Genomic DNA, 23,476 nt, shown 5'->3' with positions numbered 1-23,476 from the left:
CAGCTGGGTCTGTGCTCAGTATTTAGCCCTGGGCCCTGCAGCTACATTATACCAACTTGGGCTGCAGACCAGTGAGTTATAACATTATCACTTCACACAAGGCATACTGTAGCATGACAACCTGGATTTATGCAAATCATATGCATAATGCACCATTTCTCATAATCTCATCTAGAATGTTCAGTTATTTCTAGTATAACTTCACTCTTCAGTACTGCTACCCCTTGGAGTAATACATGTAATACAAGGAGCACCGTTATTATGCCCAACATACGAGCAGATAATATTCTTGGTCTTGCATCTCAAAATAACAAATTTGTTTTATATTGTACGGTTCATGTATAAAAAACTCATAATAGCAAATTTCAGTAGCAGCTATGCCCACACAGAAATGATTGCAAAACTACCATATTAAAATATCTTGTTAGACACATAAAGGCACATAACAGCTACAGCATAGTATGTCCTTCATCATATGGTACTAGCTGCTAGTACAAGGGTCTAGGGAACTACTAAAGGGGCGGTGAATACCGCACAACGTGGCTGGGCTAATATATGCCTTTGGGCAGGTAGCCCAGTACCAACCTATGAACCTATATGACCTATCACTCTGTCACTTAAATACTAGGAACAATGTAAAGGACAAGGTAAGAGTAAACCATTATAAAATTGGTTGAATTATGTCTCATGTCTATGAAAAGAGAGGAGAATGAGTAATAGTACAACAATACACAGACCATAACTGCACTATATAATGTACTCCACTAATAATTAGTTTGTTCAGCTTGAGCACAAGACACTACACATAACAAACAAACATAGACGCTACTTCAAAATGTACCTCTACCTCCTCAGGCTGCTAATAAGTTAAAATTTACTTTAGAAGCACAACTCTTTGCACGGCGCAGTGGTTCAGCCAGAAATAGAAACAAAACTAGTAGGAGAGAGAGACGCATCCAAAAAGCAGTCAGACCCATGAAACTCTAAATTAGTTAGATGCTCCACATTCTGCAAAGCATTAAGACCAGATCATAAATTGTAACTTTGCTTTGGTTTATGCTATTGACATGATTTGAACAGTCTCCTTTCAAGCTTTACTCATTAGGCAAAAGTCTTGAAACCAATTTCTTGAACATATAATTGATTATGGTCAATAATATGACAAGGTATAACAAGCTTGTGTAGTCAGGTGCTTCCATATGAACCTCACTGGTATAAAGAAAACCAACCTTGTTCTGTCACACAGATGTGAGTCCACCAGGGAACTGTATCAGAAAGTAGCTAACAGGTTTCAAAGCTATAGCATACTATGTGCAGTCAAATAGATGTCAGTCACCTGGAAAATGTGTCAGGAAGTAAATAACAGCTTTAAAAGCTGTAACACACCATGTGCTGTCACACAGATGGCAGTGTCCTGGAAAATGAGTCAGGAAGAAACTAACAGCTTTAAAAACTTTAACTTGCCACATAATGCCAAAAAGTAGCAATTTACCAGGAAATTATGTGAGAAAGCTTTAAAAGCTGCAACACACCATGTGTTGTCACACAGATGGCATTGTCCATGGAAACAAGTTAGTAAGAAACTAACCGCTTTAAAAGCTGTAACTTACCACATGCTGTCACAAAGTAGCAATTACCAGGGAACAATGAGATGAAGCAACTGACAGCTTTAAAAACTCTTACTCACATTGAGCTGCCACCCAAAGGACAATGAGCACTTATGTCCTGTGGTATTCATCCAACAGCTTGCCATGCAAACTTTCTTTCTTGGGGGGTAGCTAAACCTCTCCCTTTATTACAAAATGCTATAATCAGGTCTCTTATCATACTGTTTGGTATATGTTCTCAAAATAGATGTCACCCTCTTTTTGATATCCATTACTCGGCCACCTAAAAATCTGGTTATGATTGGAGACCAAATCATAATCGTCTGTGTAATGGACCCTTTGTTGTGCTGCATTTCTTACTGGAGGTGTGCCTGCATTTCCACGTTTGTGCAACATTAAGCCTAGAATGTACAGCATGTCTGCAGTGTTTTCAGTCATGAGATGTGCTTTCAGAATTCTCATAAATCCAACCCAATGTTTCTCATTTCTGTCAGTTTCTTGTGAATGTATTTAATGGTATTATGCTTTGTGTCTGAAACGGTAACTGGAAATCTACTGGGGGATACATATTGAGCATTTTGGATTGAAGTACATTAACAGGGCACTATGACAGAGTATAGAGATTAAATTTATTTGTCTGTGCTTATTGCTTTTGCCCACCTAGTCAAGATACCCTAAATTTCCCTTGGTAAAATCTTAGGTTAGTAGAACAGATTACATCAGAAGACCTGGTACTTCTACTCACATTTTGCATGCAGAATAAAAGCTTACATTTCTGATCAGAAAGTCATGCTTGTGACATTGTATACAAGTGAAAACATGCATATGAATCAACACAAACCTTTATTTTATGAAATGTAAAAGTTACTGGATGATTCAGATTCTTCTTGTTTTTGCTTGAAATTGTTGCAGCAATTACTTTTGAATTCATCTCATATTTCACATTGCCTGTGTCCTTATTACCTACACTACCACCAGAGAGAACAGATTCAATGTCATATCCAGGGAATGATATCAGCACAGCAACAGGAGGGACTCCTGGAAGACAGAAATAATGTTACAGTTTATTTACATAGTTTAACCTTGCTAAAATGATGCAGTATCTTACTTTATAATACGTAAAATACTTTCCACATTTGGAATACGCTGCCAATTGACAATACATCCAAAATAGATTCTGGTCTCTTCAATACACAGTTTGGAGACATTTTGAGATGTTTTTCAAATACATTTGGTTTGGTATACCCAGTTGACAACCTGGAATCTTGAAATCAGTGCAACTAAAATACCTTATTAATGGCTTTACTGTAGAATAATTTTTAAAAAACTCTTAAATAATGTTTAGCAACTAATAAATGCATATGTCTCAGGGATTTGGGTATTTATCCACATCAGGGTCCCAGTAATGTATGATGTGCCTTATAAATATAATTTATAAGTAATATCTGCTATGAAAAATACAAAGTAACATTTATACTCTTTTCATATAGGCTGCTGCTCTGTCAGCCTGAGCAATGGCTGAAAATGGTCCAAAGGAGCAGCTTACTCACAACATCCATTAATTAAAAAAAAGTTTTGGGCGTCGTCTTTTTCTTTGTTAACCTGGTATGCTCACTGTTCATAGGTTTCCTTTTACTGGGGCAAGTGAGGACAGTGGCCTGGTTAAGTAAGCCACGAGTGAAATTGAAAGGGATTAAACCGTGTACCTTGGGCTGCAAGTAGCAGCTTACTAATTAATAGCTTAAGGGTTTAACCATCTGCACTAACTGTCAGACTTTATTAGGTTAGCCCCTATGTTTATTGTATCTCACTGTTCTGGTAATGATTAATCACAGTAAAATAAATAGCAAACAACAAAATGAACCTAAAACAAATTAAAGACAACAAAAACATTCCCTACAAACTTTATACTCCCTGCAAGCAGTCTAACAGTGAAAAGTAACATCCTACTACCCCCCCTTTGTGGGGGCTGTCCCACCCCCACTACTTATATATACTAATTTTGATGATGTTACACTAACTCACAGAAAAGGAGCCATTGTAATACTATTTCTTTCTTGTCTACTAAGCACTTTAACAAATATGTTTCTTTTACTAATTTTGCACAATAACAACACATCATTATAGTGATAAAATAAGATAAAAGCAAGGTATGGTAACAGTTGCTTAGGAAAGTAAGCATGATCTTACTCAGACCGCCTCAAGGCCCTATCCCTATATTCTGTCTCCTACAGACTGTTGAGGGGAGCTCTATGCCTGGCATACAAGGCATTATCGGACCCCACTCTGATGGACCTCCTGCATATCTGCAAAACAAACAGCACCAGAATTACCTGTTCTAAAGACTTAAACCTTGCCTGTGATATAAATTGAACCTGCTGGAGAGACAGGTATGTATCCCAGAGACTACCCCTTCTCTGAAGGTTCCCCATTCGTGTAAAACAGAGTTCCTAACCCAATTTAAGTGCAACTTGGACAATTGGATGGGAATAGGAAATTCATCCCTGGTTTGGCACCAATGTCTCTAATGGACACAGGCAGCCTGTAAATGGTTCATCTCCCAGGCCCCTGCTTGTAAACGTTTCACCTTCCATGCCCCTGCTTACACTTATTAAGGGTACCAGAACTTGTCAGAGATTTGGAATGCAGGGCTATGATTAAAATGGCCCTTGTGGCCATTTGCCTAGTAAACACTTATAAACATATGGTAAGATATGACACAAAATATTCAAGCAGAGCTCTTTTAAGCAACTTTAGGGATTGCCTAAGATGTTAAGTTAGTCAGTAACACACAATGCATATTATTTTACCAGTGTTTGCATTTAGTAAACAGGAACAGCTTGGTACTGTTATACCTTTAACTAACTTACCAATGTCTTGTACATAAGAAGTATATTGAAAAAGTTTTGGATCCCCGATGACCCTTTTTGCAGCACCTATGAAACTGAAGCGAATGATTATGTGAGTGTGTGTGTTTCTACAAGGGTATGTGACATTAGATTGAGACTAATTATGTTGGTAAATATGGCTGGTACATCCCCACATTGGGGATATCTATTCATACACATTTTTTGCTCCTTTATATAGCACTCCTCATCCAGTGCCATGGTCTAATGATGTATGATGTCTTCACTATCAAAAATGGAAATATTGCAGAAGCTATTTTTATAAAAAAGGTTAAGATAGTTGGTCAGACCCTGTTTAATTTTGGCTTTTTTTGTTGCTGTTAATCAAAGGAAGTTTCAATGATGAAAAAACTCAATTTTGCATCTGGCATTGTTTGTTGTGCATTTAAATAATGAGGTGGTAGAAAATAATTGATATGGAAGAGCACCAGCTGGTTATAGTAAAGGCTAGGGTATAAGTGAATTGGGATAAAATCAGTATTGGCTGTATGGAAAAAACAAATTGCCAATCATTCAAGCTTTTGTAACTATTCTATCTAGGTCCTTTTAAAATGGGCTCCTACCCAGTCGGACTTTCCCGGTAATCAAATGTCAATGAATAAAAAAATTCAAGCCTATTATTCAATGTGGTAAATTATCTGCATGCAAAAATACAACTCCATCCATAGATACTACAATATGTTTTGCTGGGATATACATGTGCACACATAGGTTCTGTGGCAGGGTTAGCTGCCTGGTGGTGTCAGCACTGGCCTAGGTAATGGTCACTGTTGGTGCAACACCCTAACTCCTTGTACAAAATGAGAAAAAGAGCAGTCGTGCCAATAACAATTTATACACACAGTGATAGCTGTCACTACCTAATGCTTCACTGTGACTCCTTTTTACACTAACATGGTCAACATTTTATTTAACCTGTCTAGAAATCAACTATCTATATTTGCAATGGACAATTTTTTTGAATACTGAGTTAAAACCATCTCACTTAGTGTGCAGTGTGGTGTCTCGGATGGCTTTTTGCTAAAATGCTACTTTATAATGTTTGATGGCTACTTTGGAAAACAAATGAGGCAATAACTGTACATGTTGGAGTTGAATCATTTGTGCTACTAGATGACAGAACTAGTAACTGAATTGCATTACTTGAGAAGCTAAGGGGCTTTTCCCTACTGGCTTTATGCTCACAGGCAAAGTTTATCTAACAAAAGAACTATTGTTTTTTACAGCTTTCACCTCTGTGTCTGGGGAAGTGCCCTCATGTACTAAAACAAAGTCCCTGTAGTATACCTCTTAACCTCTCAGTGCAAGAAATCTGAACAAAGCCCAACAAAATGGGGGACAAAAGCCCAGAAATAGGGACATATTTTAAATATTGCTGTTATAAACTTAGAAAGTTGCTAGAGTAACAGGGTTTGTTTTGATATACACTCTCTGAAGGATTTAAAGTGTGAAACTCAAATGGATGTCATTATTTAGTGACTTCAGTCCTCAGATCATCCCAGTGATTTGCCAGAAAACCACAAACTTTATGAGGAACAGACCAAAAATATCAGTAAAAAATCTGAACATTCTGTTTAAATCTGGACAGTAGCATGCCCTTCAATAAAGTGCATGCTCATTTATCTGCAAGTGCAACTTAGTATGATCCAGCTGCTATTATTTCTTTCCTGATAATGGAGAGACTTTTTATCTGAGTATTTTCATACACATATGTGGTTAGCCCCATACACTAAAATTGTTTATTACAAAATAGTAGTTAACTATTTTTGTTTTAAAAAATGCAATTAGCCACTGTGCTGTTTTAAATTGTGGTTTATAGATGATAGATTGTGGTTTATAGATGATAGATTGTGGTTTACAGATGATAGACTGTTATTTACAGATCATAGATTGTGGTTTATAGATGATAGATTGTGGTTTACAGATGATAGACCGTGGTTTACAGATGATAGATTGTGGTTTATATATGATAGATTGTGGTTTACAGATAATAGATTGTGGTTTATAGATGATAGATTGTGTCTTACAGATTATAGATTGTGGTATATAGATGAATTGTTAATTGTTTTTGATGCTGCTCCCTTTTTCATATTTTGTGACTGAATGGCTGATGTGGAACTTCTTTCATAAATTGCCAGATATGGCAACCATAATTGGGTATGCCATCTCCCCCACTATTTGATGATTAGCTTGACCAGCCAGTGCTGGAGATAGAAAGAGGCTGAGAAATGCATTTCCAGTTTATTGCTTTTGAAAAATATCTGCTTGAAACTTAGAGGACATTTCACACTTCCAGCATTGCAGAGATGTCCATGTTGTCATCTGCCTCCTGCTTGTGTGGTAGGAGAATAGAGGTTGCTGTTTTGATTAAGCCTTCTTTTATACATTTAGCCAGTGTTGACTATCATGATTCTGAGGGTTGGTATACCACATGGGAGGTCAATGTCTTGATGTTTATATATTTATTACCTCCTTCTGTATTCCATGTGGCTCAGCTGTTAGAGCTCATACCGAGCTGGAATTTGAATGTTATACAAAAGCTAGGCTTTGTGATATTGGCTAGTGATCTTATGTTGATCCTTGAACCAGCACTGGGTTTAGCTGCATTGCAGTTTGATAGGCACTGAGGAAATGTAATGTTCCTGAGGAGTTTTTGAGTGCTGTGAGAACTGTTTATAGCCTATGCATGTCAAGAGAACTAAATCTCAATCTTTCTCTCCTATGCAATTACAGAAATGCACCAGGCAAGGATAGCCCCATCACCCATTCTATTCTTACCTGCCACGGAACCACCTACCGTTTGGTGAAGGACATGAAGGACATGCTTGTAATTGGATAATTAGAGGAAGGAGGTCTGGATGTTTACTATGATAGATTGGTTCAGTGGTGGTTACTAAGCATGTGGTCAAGGAGAACATTGAGGAGTCTAGCCGATTTGAAAATTGTTCCAAAGTACTGTCTAGTTAAGTGGCTTGCTCAGAGGCACCCAGGAGGCAAATGGAGGTTAATGAAATTAAACTCTGTACTATAGGAAACAGTTTATTAGCAGTTCATAGCCTCTGTCGTCTGCACTAACTGGCAAACTAAAACAGCCAGCATTTTTGCAAGGAACCCTAGATGGATGAAGGAAGACCATGCAAACTCTGCATAATCAATGATCAGCTTGAACCCTGAACCTGTAAGGTGAAGATCTTAGCATTATGTCACCATGTCTTTTACCAGACCCCAATAAAGAACTGTCAATTATTTCTTGGGATAACAAACATTATTTTGGTGCTGTTTGTTATGGCCAGTGCAACCAAAACAAATGCATTCCCAAGAAATGGCAACTCAGAAAGCTCCAGCAGCAAAAAGGGACCCTCCCATCTCCTGGTATAAAAAAGGGTACTTGGATATAGTATAACACTACTCTCCTGACGTGATGCTTGAGGTGAATTTCAAACCACTGCAGGAGTCCTTGTTATTACAGGTTCAGCTATGGAGACATCAACACTTATTTTCACTTGGATGATCTAATGCACTACAGATGATGTTGTACCCTAAAATCATGTACAGTATGCATCAACTGTGAAGTAGATTCAAAGGAGTCAGACGCTGGTGATAGACTTTGCATGGTATGGTAAACATGGAAAGGTGAAGTAAGTAAGAATGCACTACAAAGAAAGGCAGATGGGACTTATTGTGCCTGAAGACTTATGCAAAAACATTCACTTTGCATCAAATATTCAAAGATCACATAGGCTGTCTCCCACCATAGGTCATACTGGAGGTTGGCATCCTGGAATATAGTTCACCCTGTTAGGGTCTCTGATAACCATGGTCAAGCTGGCTAATGTGCCTACAATACAGTCTCTGTGGTGTGATTTAACCCTCAGTGGAACCACATACATCTGTAGGCTTACCTTTTACCTTCATGTACCCAGAGTTACGGTCCTCATTTTTATTCTGCTTGAGCTTGCTTACTACAAACTGTTGTGATATGTGTTAATTCAATGCAATTGCTTTATTCTTTTCTCTGAGGTCATGGCATGCTGAGAAAAGAGGATTTACTGTTTTAATGTTTTAAAAGTGTTCCTCTTTTTTCAGAGTTGCCTTAACTCAGAGTGAGTTTAATAAGGAGTGTGGATGCGAAGCACCACATATGGGTGTTCAAAAGATTTACTTGAATTTGAGTGGGTAATATTTTTGCATGAACAGAATGTTTCTTCAAGTACTATTGAAGTCATCCTTTACGTACATGATAAAACAATTTTGTGCATTGATCTATGAGGTAATGTGCTTTGAGAAGTAAAGAAGCTGAGTGACATAGTAGGTTCAGTTACATATTCTGGTGTGGGGCCAGTAATGTGAGAAAGATGGAAGGATGTGGGAATAGAAGTGATACATAATGTGCCAAAGTTTTAGGGAAGAAGAGTTTGTTTGTCTCATTTAACCAGCTGCAGGTGGTTTGGGAGTTTGAGAACTAGTTTTGGTGGTACTTATACCTGTGCATGATATTAATTAATTAGAAAACTTAAGACCTCAGATGAGAAAAGACTGCTTTCTGGTATCTGTCGGGGCCATTTTCTAAACTTTCTAAACTGAAGTACTTAACAGAAGAACAGAGTATTTTGTATTTATTGAATAATGACAGTAGATGATACAGAGAAGTGCACTGGAAAGTACAGTAGATATGAAATTATTTAAGCAGGTAATCCACACTTTGAAAGAAAAAGAAATGCCTCCCATAAGCATGAAAATATGCTACTATATGTCAATAATTGTTAATGGGCCCAAGCACATGACTCTAGTCTGGGATGCCAAATCTTCACTGGAGTGCTCACACTTTATATATAAGAGGCAGATGAAAGCATACGTTCTGAAGCTGTCAAAGGGTACGCATTCCATAGCTCTCCCAGACTAATAGGGCTTTAAGAGTTACTTATCAGGTTCATTCCTCTAGCTGAAGACTCCCAGTCCATTTTCTCGCTTGTATCCATTTTCTGCAAGGTTATTCCTTACAGAACAGAAATGGGTCATGCAGCTCTCTGTAGCTGGTCTTAGTCTGATGACCTTGTAGAGGCAGCATGCAGAATACCTCACAGAACAAGGGATCCATGCACTATTGCTGAAGTATGCAGTTAGACTAAGTGCTGTGATTCCTCTTAGAGAGGCCATTGGGCTTTGGCCCCCATGATGTAACCACCCATGATTCATTACAATGTTATTAAGTAGATAGTAACTCAAAACAACATGACAAAGGTATGAAAACAGAACTGAAATAAAAAAAAAAATGCCTGTATAAAAATTAAAGATGCTTATTTAAAATTTAAATGCTTTCATTCAAAAAATGCCCAACACTTCATCAGAGCAACTTCACTATACAAACCATTTATTTAAAAAAAATTAGTAAACAATCACTTGAAATGATAGCAGTGACTGGAAAATAGTAATGCTATAATTAAAAAAAATTAGAGATTGGACAACCTGTAGATGGCACCCTGATTGGAGAACAAACGTTGTCCAGCAGGGTGTTAATCTACAGGTAATGCCCACTGAAAAATGAGTCTGCCACTTCACAGCAGCATATCAAGCTGCCCTGGAGCTCAGACTGAAAAAAAAATAATGTCTGCCATTATTTTACATTTACTAAGCATTGTTTCTGCTGTTCAGTGAGTGTAAAATAAGAAAGAAAAAAATTAAACATAAAGTGTGCGTGTGTGTTTGTGTGTGAGAGTGTATGCATGTATGAGAGTGAAAGATTGATCAAGCTGTTATCTTACACTTGCTAAGCAGTGCTTTTGTTGTTTAGTGAGAGTAAAAAAATCAATGAAACTGAAAAACGTGTGTCTGCATATTTGTGTTTATGCATCTGTCTGTGTGTGTGAGTGAATGCCTGCATGATAGCAATGTGACTGTGTGTGTGTGTGTGTGTGTGTGTGTGTGTGTGTGTGTGTGTGTGTGTGTGTGTGTGTGTGTGTGTGTGTGTGTTTGTGTGCAATACCTCTCAATCTCTCCACAGAAGAAGTTCAAATAACAGGGAACAAAGACTCAAAAATAGGGACATATTTTAAATATTGCTCTTATAAACTTAGAAAGTTGCTAGAATAACAGGGTTTCCATTAGCATGTATTTTATAAAGGATAAAGGTTTCTGAAACTCGAATGTCTGTCATTATTTAATGACTTCAATTCCCAGTGAATTTCCAGAAAACTACATATTTTATGAGGATGGGACCAAATATATGAGCCAAAAATCTGGACATTTGAGAAGTATGCTCTGTTTACTATTAGCTCAAGATATCTGGATAAAACTAAAATAAACGGGAGACATATTTTTACTTGAATATTAGGGTTTGAGTTAGCATGCATTTTCTGAAACAGAGGTATGAGAGTGAGTGAGATCAACAGTAAAGAGGTTTGGATACCTCTGGACCTTTCAACTAAAGAAATCTGGATGAAGCCTAAAATAAAGAGGGAACAAAGGCTTAAAAACAGGAACAAATTTTAATTATTGCTCTTATAAAATTATAGACTTGCTTAAATAAAAAGATTTATGCTAGCATGAATTTTCTGAAGAAAATAATAGTCTGAAACTCGAGTCTATATCATAACATTGACAGCTTAGGTTGTCAAATCCAAAATCATCGACACCTAAGCGTCGAAAGCTAAAACCAGCGAACGGCCAAATCATCGAATTCTTTCCCAGGGAAAGAATTTGCTTGGCCATCCACAAACAAAATAAACAAACACACCCAAACATAGTGGGGGGCTTCACCCCCCCACACTCCCCTAACTAAATATATCAGTTCCGAGACCACTCTACATTGGGGAGAGGGCAAATCCCCGAGAACGGCCACGCAAATTCTTTCCCAGAGGAAAGAATTTGATGATGTGGTCATTCGCTATTTTAAGCGTTCCATGCTTAATTGTCAATGAATACGCATTCGACAACCTAAGCTGTCGACAAATCAATAGGAACCTGAAACTGAAATGCATGCCATTACTGAATAACGTCAATCTCCAATGACTGGCAACAAACCAAATATTTTAGGAGTAAGGGACAAAAAAAATAAAGTAAATACCAGGATATATTTTTAAGTGTTATATTTTGACTATGAAATGTTTTCTCCAACACCATTAACATATACTACACAAAGTTTGATACATTACACTGATAAACTATTTTACATCAAAAATATATTAAAAATATAGCAATAAAAAATAAATAAATAACTAAACCACAATAATTTTACAGACAGCCCATTCTCTAGATGCAATAATGCCCTCCAGGGTGTATGTTACTGTGGAAATAACACCCTTCCATGGCTATAGAGGCTCTCCTCTGACATTATTTCCACAATAATACACACACCCTGTTGGGAATTATTGCTTCCTTAGAAAATGACTTAAAGCATAATTAAACAACACTAATATGTTGACAGTGTTTTTTAGTAATAATAGTAACACTAGTCTTGACAGTTTGTTCTCTGCTATATACAGCTGCCAGCATTATTTTAATGATGATGTCACTGTTTTTCTTTTGTATTGATGTAGTTCTTCTGAAGTTCTTGACATTTTAGAGCAAAAACACTTAACTTTTAAATAAATATCTTCTGTTTTTATGCAGGCTAGATTTTTGTTTTCAGACAATATCACATTAAGACAATATAACATAACATAACTCTAAGAATTATGAAAACTGAGGGTATGTCCCACTTTAAGTATTTGGTACTCATTATTTCATTATTTTATGTCCTGTTCAGTTGTTTGACTGTACACACGCAGTCAGACAGTGGAGTGGTATTTTACTGTGTGAATGTGCTATGTAAACTTAACCTAGTGATAAGTGCAACACTTCAATTGTTTTTTCCATGCAGTTAAATCCAGCATATGAATGAATTAGTTCAACATTTAATTACGCACTTAACACTTAATAAATAGCAACATCTGCATTAGCTGTTGGATATGCACAGAGCTGTTTACTCTTTATCAGGCATATGTCTTAAGCTAGCTCATGCTGAGCTATGTTTTTCCATCTTGTCTGTTATAGACAGACCCCCTACTACTTAAATGCAAGCCAACATTTATTCTAATCATAGGCTTGCGAGTTTACTTTGTCCACTGCTATGGCGACAAAAAAAGTCTGACTGTGGGAAAAGAGTTTTGTTTCACTTAAGAAATGCAAACTTTAAAGAAATCATGGTTGAAATATATTACAAATAACTGCAGATAATGAATTGCATCAGGATTCTACTGCACTCACAGATTTGCTTAAAACACTCTTTTTGGGGGTAGTGACTAAGTGAGCTAGTCAGGGCAAGAAAAAAAGAAGGAGGATGATGCATCCCTTACAAAATACTCACATCATCTGGAGTCCCACATATGTGAACTCATTCTGCCACTGTTAGGGCTAAGAAAGTTTTCCCAGTTGCCTGGGTCTGTGTATATGCTGCACCTTGCCTGTGGAGTTAAAATTCAAAATCCCCTTCCTAGTGTGGATATCTTGAACAAACCTTATATCTTCACCTCTGGCTATTAACCTTCAGAGAGTTGAAACCCAGGCAGACTGTATGGGTTCCCCTGAGATGCATGAATATTTTCTCTGAATTTCCCTCCCTAACTTGACTGAAACAGGCAGTAGTATGATCACTATTACTGATTCAGAGTACCAGCTAGTAATTATCTCTTTGAAATCCTAACCGAACTGTGAAATGGATGTTTTCCATTCTCTAAAGTATACAAGGAATCATTCTGCTACTACAGGTAACACACGTAGTCATACCTCTCAAGTGTACCTCATTACGAGGAACGTACCTCATTTGGGGTCTTAAAAAGTTCATGTTCCTCCAAGTTCCTCAAATGTTCCACATTGAAAGACTGTCACACATTCAGTGTTAGGAATTTTTGCTTAGTGAAATCCATTGTAAATAGAAATGAATCATATTATTTAATTAACATATCTTCTTTATAAGTAAAACTAGCATATTTTAACCATCCTATGACCTTCCTAGTTGAAGTTGTTAGTAAGCCATTAGTATGTGTTCCACATTTTTCCCATTTGTTCCACATTATAAGGGCTAGTGTTCCTCGTTTTTGAGATCAAAGGTTGAGAGCTATGCACGTAGTCATTACAACTGAAGTCCTTCCATCTTCCTGGAAACAGTCCTTTTCAGCCCCAGTTTGGAACCTAACAAAAATCAATCACTGTTGGTGAGAAAAAGAGGGTGATGCAGGTGCAAACTGTTAGCTTATGTGATCAGCAGCTGTCAAGAAGGAGTGAGTGCATATTAGAATTAAAGAAGCCATTTGTTATATCTCAACTTCTGAAATTAATGAATTTATTAGCTTAGTGGGTTAGTAACAATTGCAAGGAGGTTGTGATACTACAGACAGCAACACTGTAAGGTAGTAAATGCATTTATTAAAAAAGCTACAGTATCACCCGAAGCATCTCAGATGAAAAGTGGAATGTCGGTGCTGCATTTCTGCCATTACTGGAAACTGTCAACTTTGAAAAGAAGTTTTATTCATCTGGGTCCTATGTTTAAGAATGTTGGTCCTCAACTTCAAGTTGAAAGGGCTCCTGTCTGGTGTACTGAAAATAAAAATAATGGCCGCCTGATGACCTAGCTATGGCTCTGAAAAGAACAGCAGTTATGTATGAAATAATGTAGCTGTCTCTACTAAATTAGATAAAAATAATGGCTGAAATTCATAACTTGGATCTCGGTACACAAACCTATTTCCCACAGGTTTACTGTATGCAGTCTGGGTTTCTGATTCAAAGTTCAGTGTAGTATAACTGTAGTAGAATGGCAATGGCAAATAAGTGTTATAGCAGTCTTGCTGGCACAGGACAACATAGAAAGGTGGCAGGATGGGGCAAGGGTAATGCTAGTCATGTGGCCTTACTTGGAACTCTTCATTTACACTGGACTAGTGTGCTAGAGCAATTGAAAATATAGCTCTATCTCACTACAGGAGGAATGAATTGAAAAAAGTGCATACTGTCTTATGACAGTGTACACCCATTCGTTCTTATGGTACAAGAAGGGATGTTAGTACTGGAACAGGTAAGTACAGCAAAGTCATTTGTGGCATGGTGTGGTGTGTGTGTGTGTGTGTGTGTGTGTGTGTGTGTGTGTGTGTGTGTGTGTGTGTGTGTGTGTGTGCGTCTATGTGTGTGTGTGTTTTTGTGTTTATAGTGTGTGTTTTTGTGTACATATGTGTGTGTGTGTGTGTGTGTGTGTGTGTGTATGTGTATGTGTGTGTGTGTCTTTGTATGTGTGTGTGTGTGTGTGTGTATAAGTGTGTTTTTGTGCATATGTGTGTGCGTGTGTGTGTGTGTCTGTGTGTTTTTGTGTGTGTGTACATGTATCACACCTGTTAATCACTCTGCTTTTGGTGGAGTACTCTGATTTCACTTCCTGAATCTGTGTCTACTCTGCTATTCTACTATGACATAAGACAGCTCCAATTTCTTTTCTTTCATTGGATCCATTTAAGGGAGAATGAGGGAGGGACTTCTGAAAAATCTTTCGGTCAAAATGAATCAATAGTAGACAAGTATCCTAGCACTGTGTGGTCTTTAAAAAAATGGAAATGCACAGTGCTGATTGTAGATCAGAGCATGTATATTTACCTTTAAGAAAGATTTCCAGATGTAGCACATGCATATAAATAGTGAGCACGTGCAGGCAGCAGTGCCATTTTGAGAGAACAGCCAGGGTGTTAACATGTACGAGTGTGGTAGTCAGTCTATTTATAAGTTTATTTAAGTTTAAGTTACAAAGCCTCATTCCTGATGAGTTTGTGTGTAATAAAGCTGCTTGAAATGAACCCATGAATGTTTGTCTGTTTTATCCTTACCAGACGAGCGGCATGGTGTCAGAACCAGTATTAGAAGAACAACTTCTTCAACCCATGAGGTGCAGAGTTGAATGTAAAGGCAGATTAAGCAAGTTGAGTGAAACAGAGCTCAGACAAACAAGAAAGGGCCAGGAACAATCTAAAGGTAAAGAAAACTGCACAAATTATTTATTTTCAAAGAAAATGAAACAGAGCATTTATAAGGCACAAAACGAATTATTAATCAAACGAGAAGCACAAAAGGCATTATTAATCAAATGAAAGGCACAACCTGCATTATAAATTAAACAAAATGTTCAAAACCACGATATTACCTTTGGTTTGCAAAACGAGCATGTTTATAGTAAAACAGGCACAAGAAAACTATAATGAGCATGATAAGAGATTAAAAGGGCATAACAAGTACAATAAAAGGGCAAATTAAGCTTAAAAAGCAAGACAACTCTATGTTTTTTTTTAGTAAAAGACCATGTTTTGGGCACATACTACTATTTCGCATTGACCAAAGCCATTCAAAGCATAGCTAGAGTTGTTTGAAGTATTTCAGAGTGTGCAAAGTGTTTGCAGAATGTGTGCTTTATTACGGCGAAATTCTTTATGGTGAAATTCTTTCAAAGAGTTTGCTGTGTGTAAAGTAGTAGTTATATTATAAAGTGCAAAGTACAGCCATTTCGAAAAGTTTCATGTGCTGTGTACATTTATTTGCAGAGTGCCACCATTTCAGAGTGTTTTTTACACTTGACAGAGTTATTTCACAAAGTACAGCCATTTTGAAAGGTTCTTGTGCTGTGTACAGTTTATTTGCAAATCGCATTCATATCAAATTGTTTCTGACCCTGAGCTTTTTTCTGCCGTGTACAGTTTATTATCAAAATACAGTCATTTTGAAGTATTTCTTGCACTGATAAGGAGTGGTTTCACAAAGTGCAGTGATTTCAAAGTTTTCTTGTTCTAAGGAGACTTATTTGGCAAAGTGCAGTTATTTCAAAGAGTGTGTTGTGCTATTGGGCATAATTACAAGTACTGGCATAAAGTTCTGGTATATATATATATATATATATATATATATATATATATATATATATATGTGTGCGTGTTTATGTTCATACATGATTTCAAGCACCTTCGCTACTGTGTGTTGATATGGCAGAGGCATTTTACAGACCAGGTCCACTTGTATTTGATCATAATATAGCAGAGAATTGGAGAGTATTCGAGCAAGAATACAGTATTTTCATACAAGCAGCTTTTTCTGACAAAGATGTACTTATGAGGGCATTCATTTTGCTTAACTTATCTGGGTCAGAAGCCACTGAAAGAGAGTGCTCATTTGTGTATGCACCAGAAGTATATGCTGGACAGGGGGAGACCCAAGGTGCTTAAAATGTAAATTTAGAGAAATGTGCAACTCCCAGACACATGTTACATTAGAGAGACACTTATTTTATGCAAGAGACCAAAAGCCAAATTAAATTTTTGCAGTTTATACCACTGACTTGAGAAACAAGGCTAAAATGTGCAGATTTGGTGACTTGAAAAATGAGTTAATAAAGGACAGGCTTGAGTGTGGTGTTAATAGTGCTGCAGTGAGAAAGATTCTGCTTCGTGACAGTGATTTAATGTTAAGCAAAGCCATAGAGATTTGTCAAATCCATGAGCTCACAGAAAGGCACACAAGTATGCTTGCAAGTTATAAAAGCATGGTTTCAATGGCCTCTAGAGCAAACGTAGACAACATGCAACACATGGCAAGCAGAAACAGGCCTAAGTACATGGCAGCTGCAACCCCTCCAGGTCTACCTGGGAACCTCATAGCTTTCTAGCAAGTTCCAAGACTAGCTCAGCAAAAGGGGCATGCTCAGTACAGTATGAGTGAGTCAGCAAAACCCAAGTCAAGTCTTATTGTTAATTGTCGTAATTGTGGTGCCAATTGTGAGTCTAAAAGAGAGAAGTGCTTAGCATTTGGTCAGCAATGCCACAAGTGTAAAATATGGAACCATTTTCAAAAGTTTTGTAAATCATGCAAGCCTCACTCAGTTATTAAGAAAGGTCATTCAAAAAAAGCAAGATGATCATATAGAGAGCTGCAACCCTACTTTCTATGTAGATGGTGTATCAGTGATTGGTGAAAATGTTAATGCAGTAAATATTATGGCAAAGAATTAAATGTTTTGTACTGTACTGATCAATGGCAAGCTCACAGTAGACACTAGTTCCAAGAGCAATGTAATGTCAGCAGAAAAAAATTGCTAAAGTGAGGGCTGGTGAGCAACTTAATTTGTCAATTGTGTAAAGCTTGTTGTTTATGGAGGTGAAGAGATTCAAAATGAAGGCTCGGTAGTGCTTTCATGCTATTCGGCTGGGAACAGTTACAGCTTGCAATTTTATGTAGTCTGAAGACCTGTGCAGTCATTATTAGGTCTCAGCAGGGTTGCCAGATTTCCAGTCCCCCAGGTAGGGACAAAAAAAAAAGAAGGTCTCTCACGGCAAGTGAACAAGTGAAGACCAAAAAAAAAAAAAAGGTCTTTAATGCGGAACACAGTTCCACATTAAAGAACTGAGCTCGCTCAGTAGCTCTGAACTAAACACGGAGCTTCTCGTGTTTAATGCATTGCAGTTCCGCATTCAACACAAGTAGCTCTGTGTTTAGCGATTTTTGATTGGCCCATATACCGGCATATGGGCCAATCAAAAATTGCTAAACACGGAGCTTCTCGTGTTTAATGCGGAACACAAGAAGCTCCGTGATTAGCAATTTTTGATTGGCCCGTATACCAGGTATACAGGACAATCAAAAAAAAAAAAAAACAAACAAAGCGGAGGCTGGCCAGGATTTAAACCGGCAGGGCGGGACTCGGGATCAGGCTGCTGATCTCGGGACAGTCCCGCCCAAATAGGGACGTCTGGCAACCCTGGGTCTCAGAGACAGTTTAAGCATGAAACTGCTTTCTTTTACCAAAGAAGTCCATCATGTAAGCACATATCACAGTTTCAGCTTTACTGATGCTATTTTCTTAGAATATGCTGATGTTTTCGACAGTAAGCTAGGCAAACTTCCAGTTGTGTACTCCATGAAAGTAGACTTAGAGGTCACTCCAGTGGCCAGACCAGCAAAAGAGTTCCAATAGCTATGCAGGACAAAGTCAAGGTCCAGTTAAACAAAATGGTGCAGGAAGGTGTGATTTGTCCAGTTACAAAACCAACTGAGTTGGAGTCTTCCATGGTAGCTGCATATAAGAAAAAGTCAGATGAAATCAGAACATGCATTGACCCAAGAGACATGAGCAAGGCATTAAAAAGGCCTCATCATCCTATGTGTACAGTTGAGAAGATTGCTGGCCTCATGCCAAATGCCACTGTTTTTTCTGTCTTAGATGCAAAGAGTTCATTTTGGCAAGTAATGCTTGATTGCAAATCTTCACTACTGACTATTTTCAGTACCCTATTTGGTAGATGCAGATTCCTCAGGATGCTTTTTGGAATAAATTCTGCCAGTGAAGTCTTTCAACATGCGATGGAATTTTTTCAGGCTACCAGTGTACTGGTTGGAGGTAATGGTGAAACAGAGCATGACAGAAACCTCAGAAAAGTTCTGGACAGAGCACATGAAGTGAAATTAAAACTTAATCCTCTGAAATGCAAAGTCAGACTACCAGAAGTTACTTATGTAGGTCATTTATTTACCAGGACAGGCTTAAGACCAGAACCGTCCAAGCAAGCAGCCATTCTTGAGATGCCAGGTTCAATGTCTAAGCCTTATAGCATTTTCTTGCTACGGTTAACTATTTGGTCAAATTTATCCCTAACTTTAGTGAGTTATCAGCACCTTTAAGAAAGCTGACATGCAAAAATGTTGCATGAACATGGTTAGAACAACAACAGAGAGCATTTGTTAATCTCAAACAGTAGATTGCTAACGCTCCCACATTAAGACACTATGATGTCCACAAACCAGTTGTTCTTTCCTGTGATGCTTCAAAGTTTGGTCTTGGTGCAGTTATTCTTCAAGTAGGCAGACCTGTTGCCTATGTATCTAGAACTCTAATCCAAACTGACATGCAGCATGCTCAAACTGAGAAGAAACTTTTGGCAATTGTGTTTGCATGTTCGAAGTTCCATGATTATATTTATGGCTGAGTTATCCAGACAGAAACTGACCAACAACCTCTAGTCACTATTTTAAAGAAGCCTATGCATTTCGCTCCAGCAAGACTACAAAGAATGATGCTCAAATTGCAAAAGTACAATTTCAAAATGATCTATACAAAGGGTAAACTTCTTTATTTGGCTGATACCTTATCCTGATCACCCAGAAATACCACAGAACAACTAGATGCAGAGAAGTTTGACTTTGATGTCATAGAAGTGCATACTTTGTCTACCATGAGACTTGATGAGCTAAGAGATCATACAAAGACTGATCCAATTTTGCAAATGCTCAACCACTTCATCAATGTAGGATGGCTGTCAAAGCAATCCTGTGTACCGTCAGACGTACAACCTTATTTTCCATACAGACATGAGATGCTGATGGAAGATGGTATCATTTTCAAAGGTCCAAAATTTGTTGTTCCTAGTTCCTTACAGCATGAATATATTCAGATTTTGCATCGTGGCCACCCAGGCTCCAATTCTACCAAATGAAGGGTAAGAGGACTAGTATTTTGGCCTTCTCTAGCAAAAGACGTTGATAAAGTGCTTTCTTCTTGTTCAGTGTACAACAATACTAAGCTACATTGCAAAAAGAGCCACTTTAGCTAAGCCAAACTCCTGAACTACCTTGGTCAAATGTAGCAATTGACATACTTGAGTGGAACAATCAGCATTACTTAGTGTTGCTAGACTCTTATTCAAACTGGTTTGTGATCGATTTGCTACCTAACTTAACATCTAGTGCTGTTACTACTAAGATGAAACATCATTTCTCAGTCCATGGTAGTCCACACAAAGTTATTTCTGACAACAGTTCTTAGTTTACTAGTCAATTGCTTCAGAGAATTGCTAAAGAGTGAGACTTTATCCATTTTACTAGCAGTCCTGAATATCCACAGTCAAACGGCCTTGCTGAACATGTAATACAGAGTGCAAAGCAATTACTAGAGAGGTCAAAGCATGACAATACTGATATCGTCTTGAATTTACTCAATCTCAGAAATATACCCCGCAACAATCTACTTGGCTCGCCTGCCCAGCGACTTCTTTCTAGGCAAATCAAAACAACCTTGCCTATCAGTTCTAGTTTGTTGGTGGCTAATGCTAAAGACAAGAGAGCAATCAAAGCCCAACTTTTTAAGAAGCGTTCTTCTCAGATGTCCAGCTCTGATACAACAAGGAGATTTCTCCGTCCGTTAAAAGAAGGAGAGACAGTGAGGATGCAGATGGTGAAAGGCTTTGATTGAACTAGTCAAGTGAGAGGTATTTGTGCCAAGCCGAGAGCCTACTTAATTGAATCTGATGGTATAGAATACAGGAGAAATCGCAGACATCTTCCTGTATCAGAAACAATATCACACCTGCATACCTGTGATACAGGCTCTAGATATCAGAGCAACCCTGACAATGTTCACACCGAAGAACGTGTCACAGTATCCATTCCCATTCTTGATAATGTCCCAGATGTCCCCAAAGTTGAACATTCCTTGAAGACAATACCCGTTGCTAGATCCAATTCTGACTTTTATGTTAAACTATCAGGTCATATTTCTAGACCTGCTGTAAAATACAAAGGAACCTGTACATGATTGTTTTATATGTGTCTAATTTTGTATGACTGTATGTCAAATAATTAGTTCTGTATAACTGCATGTCAAAAGATAATTTCTGTATACAGCATGTTATTGAATACTGTCATTTCGTATATGGATCATTTCTCAAAGAGGGAGGATGTAGATCAGAGCATGTGTATGTATCTTTAAGAAGTATTGCCAGATGTAAATACTTGCATATAAATACTGAGCATGTGCAGGCAGCAGTGCCATTGTGAGAGAATAGCCAGACTGTTAACATGTAGGAGTGTGGTAGTCAGTCTGTTTACAAGTTTATTTAAGTTTAAGTTACAAAACCTCATTTTTGATGAGTTTGTGTGTAATAAAGCTGCTTGAACTGAACTCACAAATGTTTGTCTGTTTTATCCTGACCAGACGAGCAACACTGATGATGTTGCTGACTACATTCTGGCAAGTGCATTTGGAGTGTGTATGCGTGTGTGTGTGTGTGTGTGTGTGTGTGTGTGTGTGTGTGTGTGTGTGTGTGTGTGTGTGCGTGTGTGTGTGTCTGTGCACTTATAGCTCTGGCTTTCAGTTATCCTTGATTTTGGCTTATATTTTCTCTCCGTCCTTCATAAAAGTTCATTTTCTTGTAAATTGCTGATAACTATAGCTAGGCAATAATGCCAGTGATTAATTATACTTATTACTCAGAAATGAATGCTTATGAAGCACTTGTTCTATTAATTTTAAGTAAAATAGAGTAATATTTAAAAACTGCAATGTTTTTCAAACTTTCTTCCATTATTAACTTTGGCTTTGTCCAGAATTCTTCACCAAAGACGTCGAGCAGCATTGTGATCTTTTCCTCATAACATTTGTGTTTTTTTTCTGGCAAATTGTTGTGGATTACAATCATGAAATAATGGCAGACATGCAGTTCAGACTTCACATCCTTCAGAAAATGTATGCTAATGCAAATCTCTTTCTAGCAGATTTCTAAGAACATTATTTAAAAGCTTTCCCCTGCGTTTGGTTCTTTGTATATCATTCTTAAGTTAAGAAGTTTAGGATGGGTTACAGTTACATTATGTTGCACTATCTGGTTCTAACACTAGCAAGAAAATGCATTTCTAGGCCAATATTATATATTTTTGCATTAATCTTATCTCAGACATCTAAGATGTATATAGTCAAACAAGTGGTTGTTTTGTGTGTGTGTGTTTCTGTAGAGGGCATAGCTCTCAACTCTGTCTGATTTTGTCTCATATTTTTGATCTACTCCACATAGAATCTATGGTTTCCTAGCAAACTGTAGTTGATTGCACCTCCCAAACAATGATAAATGTAAATTTTGAAATTCATATCTTAGAAAATGCTTTCTATTGCAAAACCTCTTATATTCACAATTTTCTAAGTATATAAGAGCAACATAGCCATCTGGTGGTGTAAACCTTGGCTTGAGAAGATTGTTACTGTTGAAGTGATACACTGACCCCATGTGCAAAAATGTGAAAAGGGTAGAGGATGTACGGATGGATGGATGGATGGATGGATGGATGGATGGATGGATAGATGGATGGATGGATTTAAAGTTTTTTCCTGATTTTGGGTCTTTGTTCCTGATTCTTGAATTAATTGGTTGGAAGAGTATGGGGGGCTTACAGTGAGCTGTACTGTATGGTTCCAAAACAATAATATGAGATATATATTTTCAAGCCTCATTTCATGTATTTATTCATTCATTTGATCACAAACAGATACCTAAGGTGAAGACAGTCATACAAGTGGCTGTAACTGATTGTTTTGTGTGTGTGTGTAATTATATACTGAAAAGCTTTTCTAATGTTATGATAAGCAGTAAGGATACAGGTTATGAAAAAATGCAGCATGTTTATGCAAAATATGGAATAGCTTATAGACAAAATATTTTTGTTAGGTGGCAAAACAGTTCATAAATGTCACTCTTACTGGGTCTACATATTGCATGGAACTGAAATGAGCAAAATCATTTTTTTCTGGATGGGGAAGAAAATTTTAGGCTGTCACTTTTTTAAAAATACTTGGAGCTCAGATTCATTTCTAGGTTGAGATACCTTTGTGTTTTTATTTATCCAAGACAGTGTGTTTACTGAAATTTCCACGACCATATTATGAGCAAATACAATTACAAATTGTATTTATAGCTATGACTGGCACATATAGCAAGTCAAGAAAACAGTCATGTGTATCTGTTTACAATGTGGTAAGGTACATTTTATAGTATATTTTTAATGCACTATGTAGGTGTGCATTTGTTAGCACCACAAGGGTCCTAATGTTATAAGGCTGCATCTACTAAAAGAATAATTTTATACAGTTATGCCCTTCCCTCTGTGGTGCAAATGTATGCGTATGTAAATTTTAAA

General features: G+C 37.5%; 1 protein-coding gene across 1 annotated transcript in view; it reads right to left on the bottom strand.

Moving 5' to 3' along the window:
* Positions 1 to 23,476, bottom strand: part of LOC122812123 (adhesion G protein-coupled receptor E2-like) — a 901,467-nt gene that overhangs the window by 169,938 nt on the left and 708,053 nt on the right. The window contains exon 13 of the mRNA XM_044084412.1: positions 2,449 to 2,645. Coding sequence (XP_043940347.1) covers positions 2,449 to 2,645 — 197 coding nt within the window. The remainder of the gene's footprint in view (positions 1 to 2,448; positions 2,646 to 23,476) is intronic.

Source organism: Protopterus annectens, chromosome 9.part0, assembly GCF_019279795.1.
Source record: "Protopterus annectens isolate FY-2018-M chromosome 9.part0, PAN1.0, whole genome shotgun sequence".
In the NCBI taxonomy this organism is placed as follows: domain Eukaryota; kingdom Metazoa; phylum Chordata; order Ceratodontiformes; family Protopteridae; genus Protopterus; species Protopterus annectens.
The sequence above is the reverse complement of the archived record's forward strand: the minus strand, read 5'-3'. Positions and strand labels throughout refer to the sequence as shown.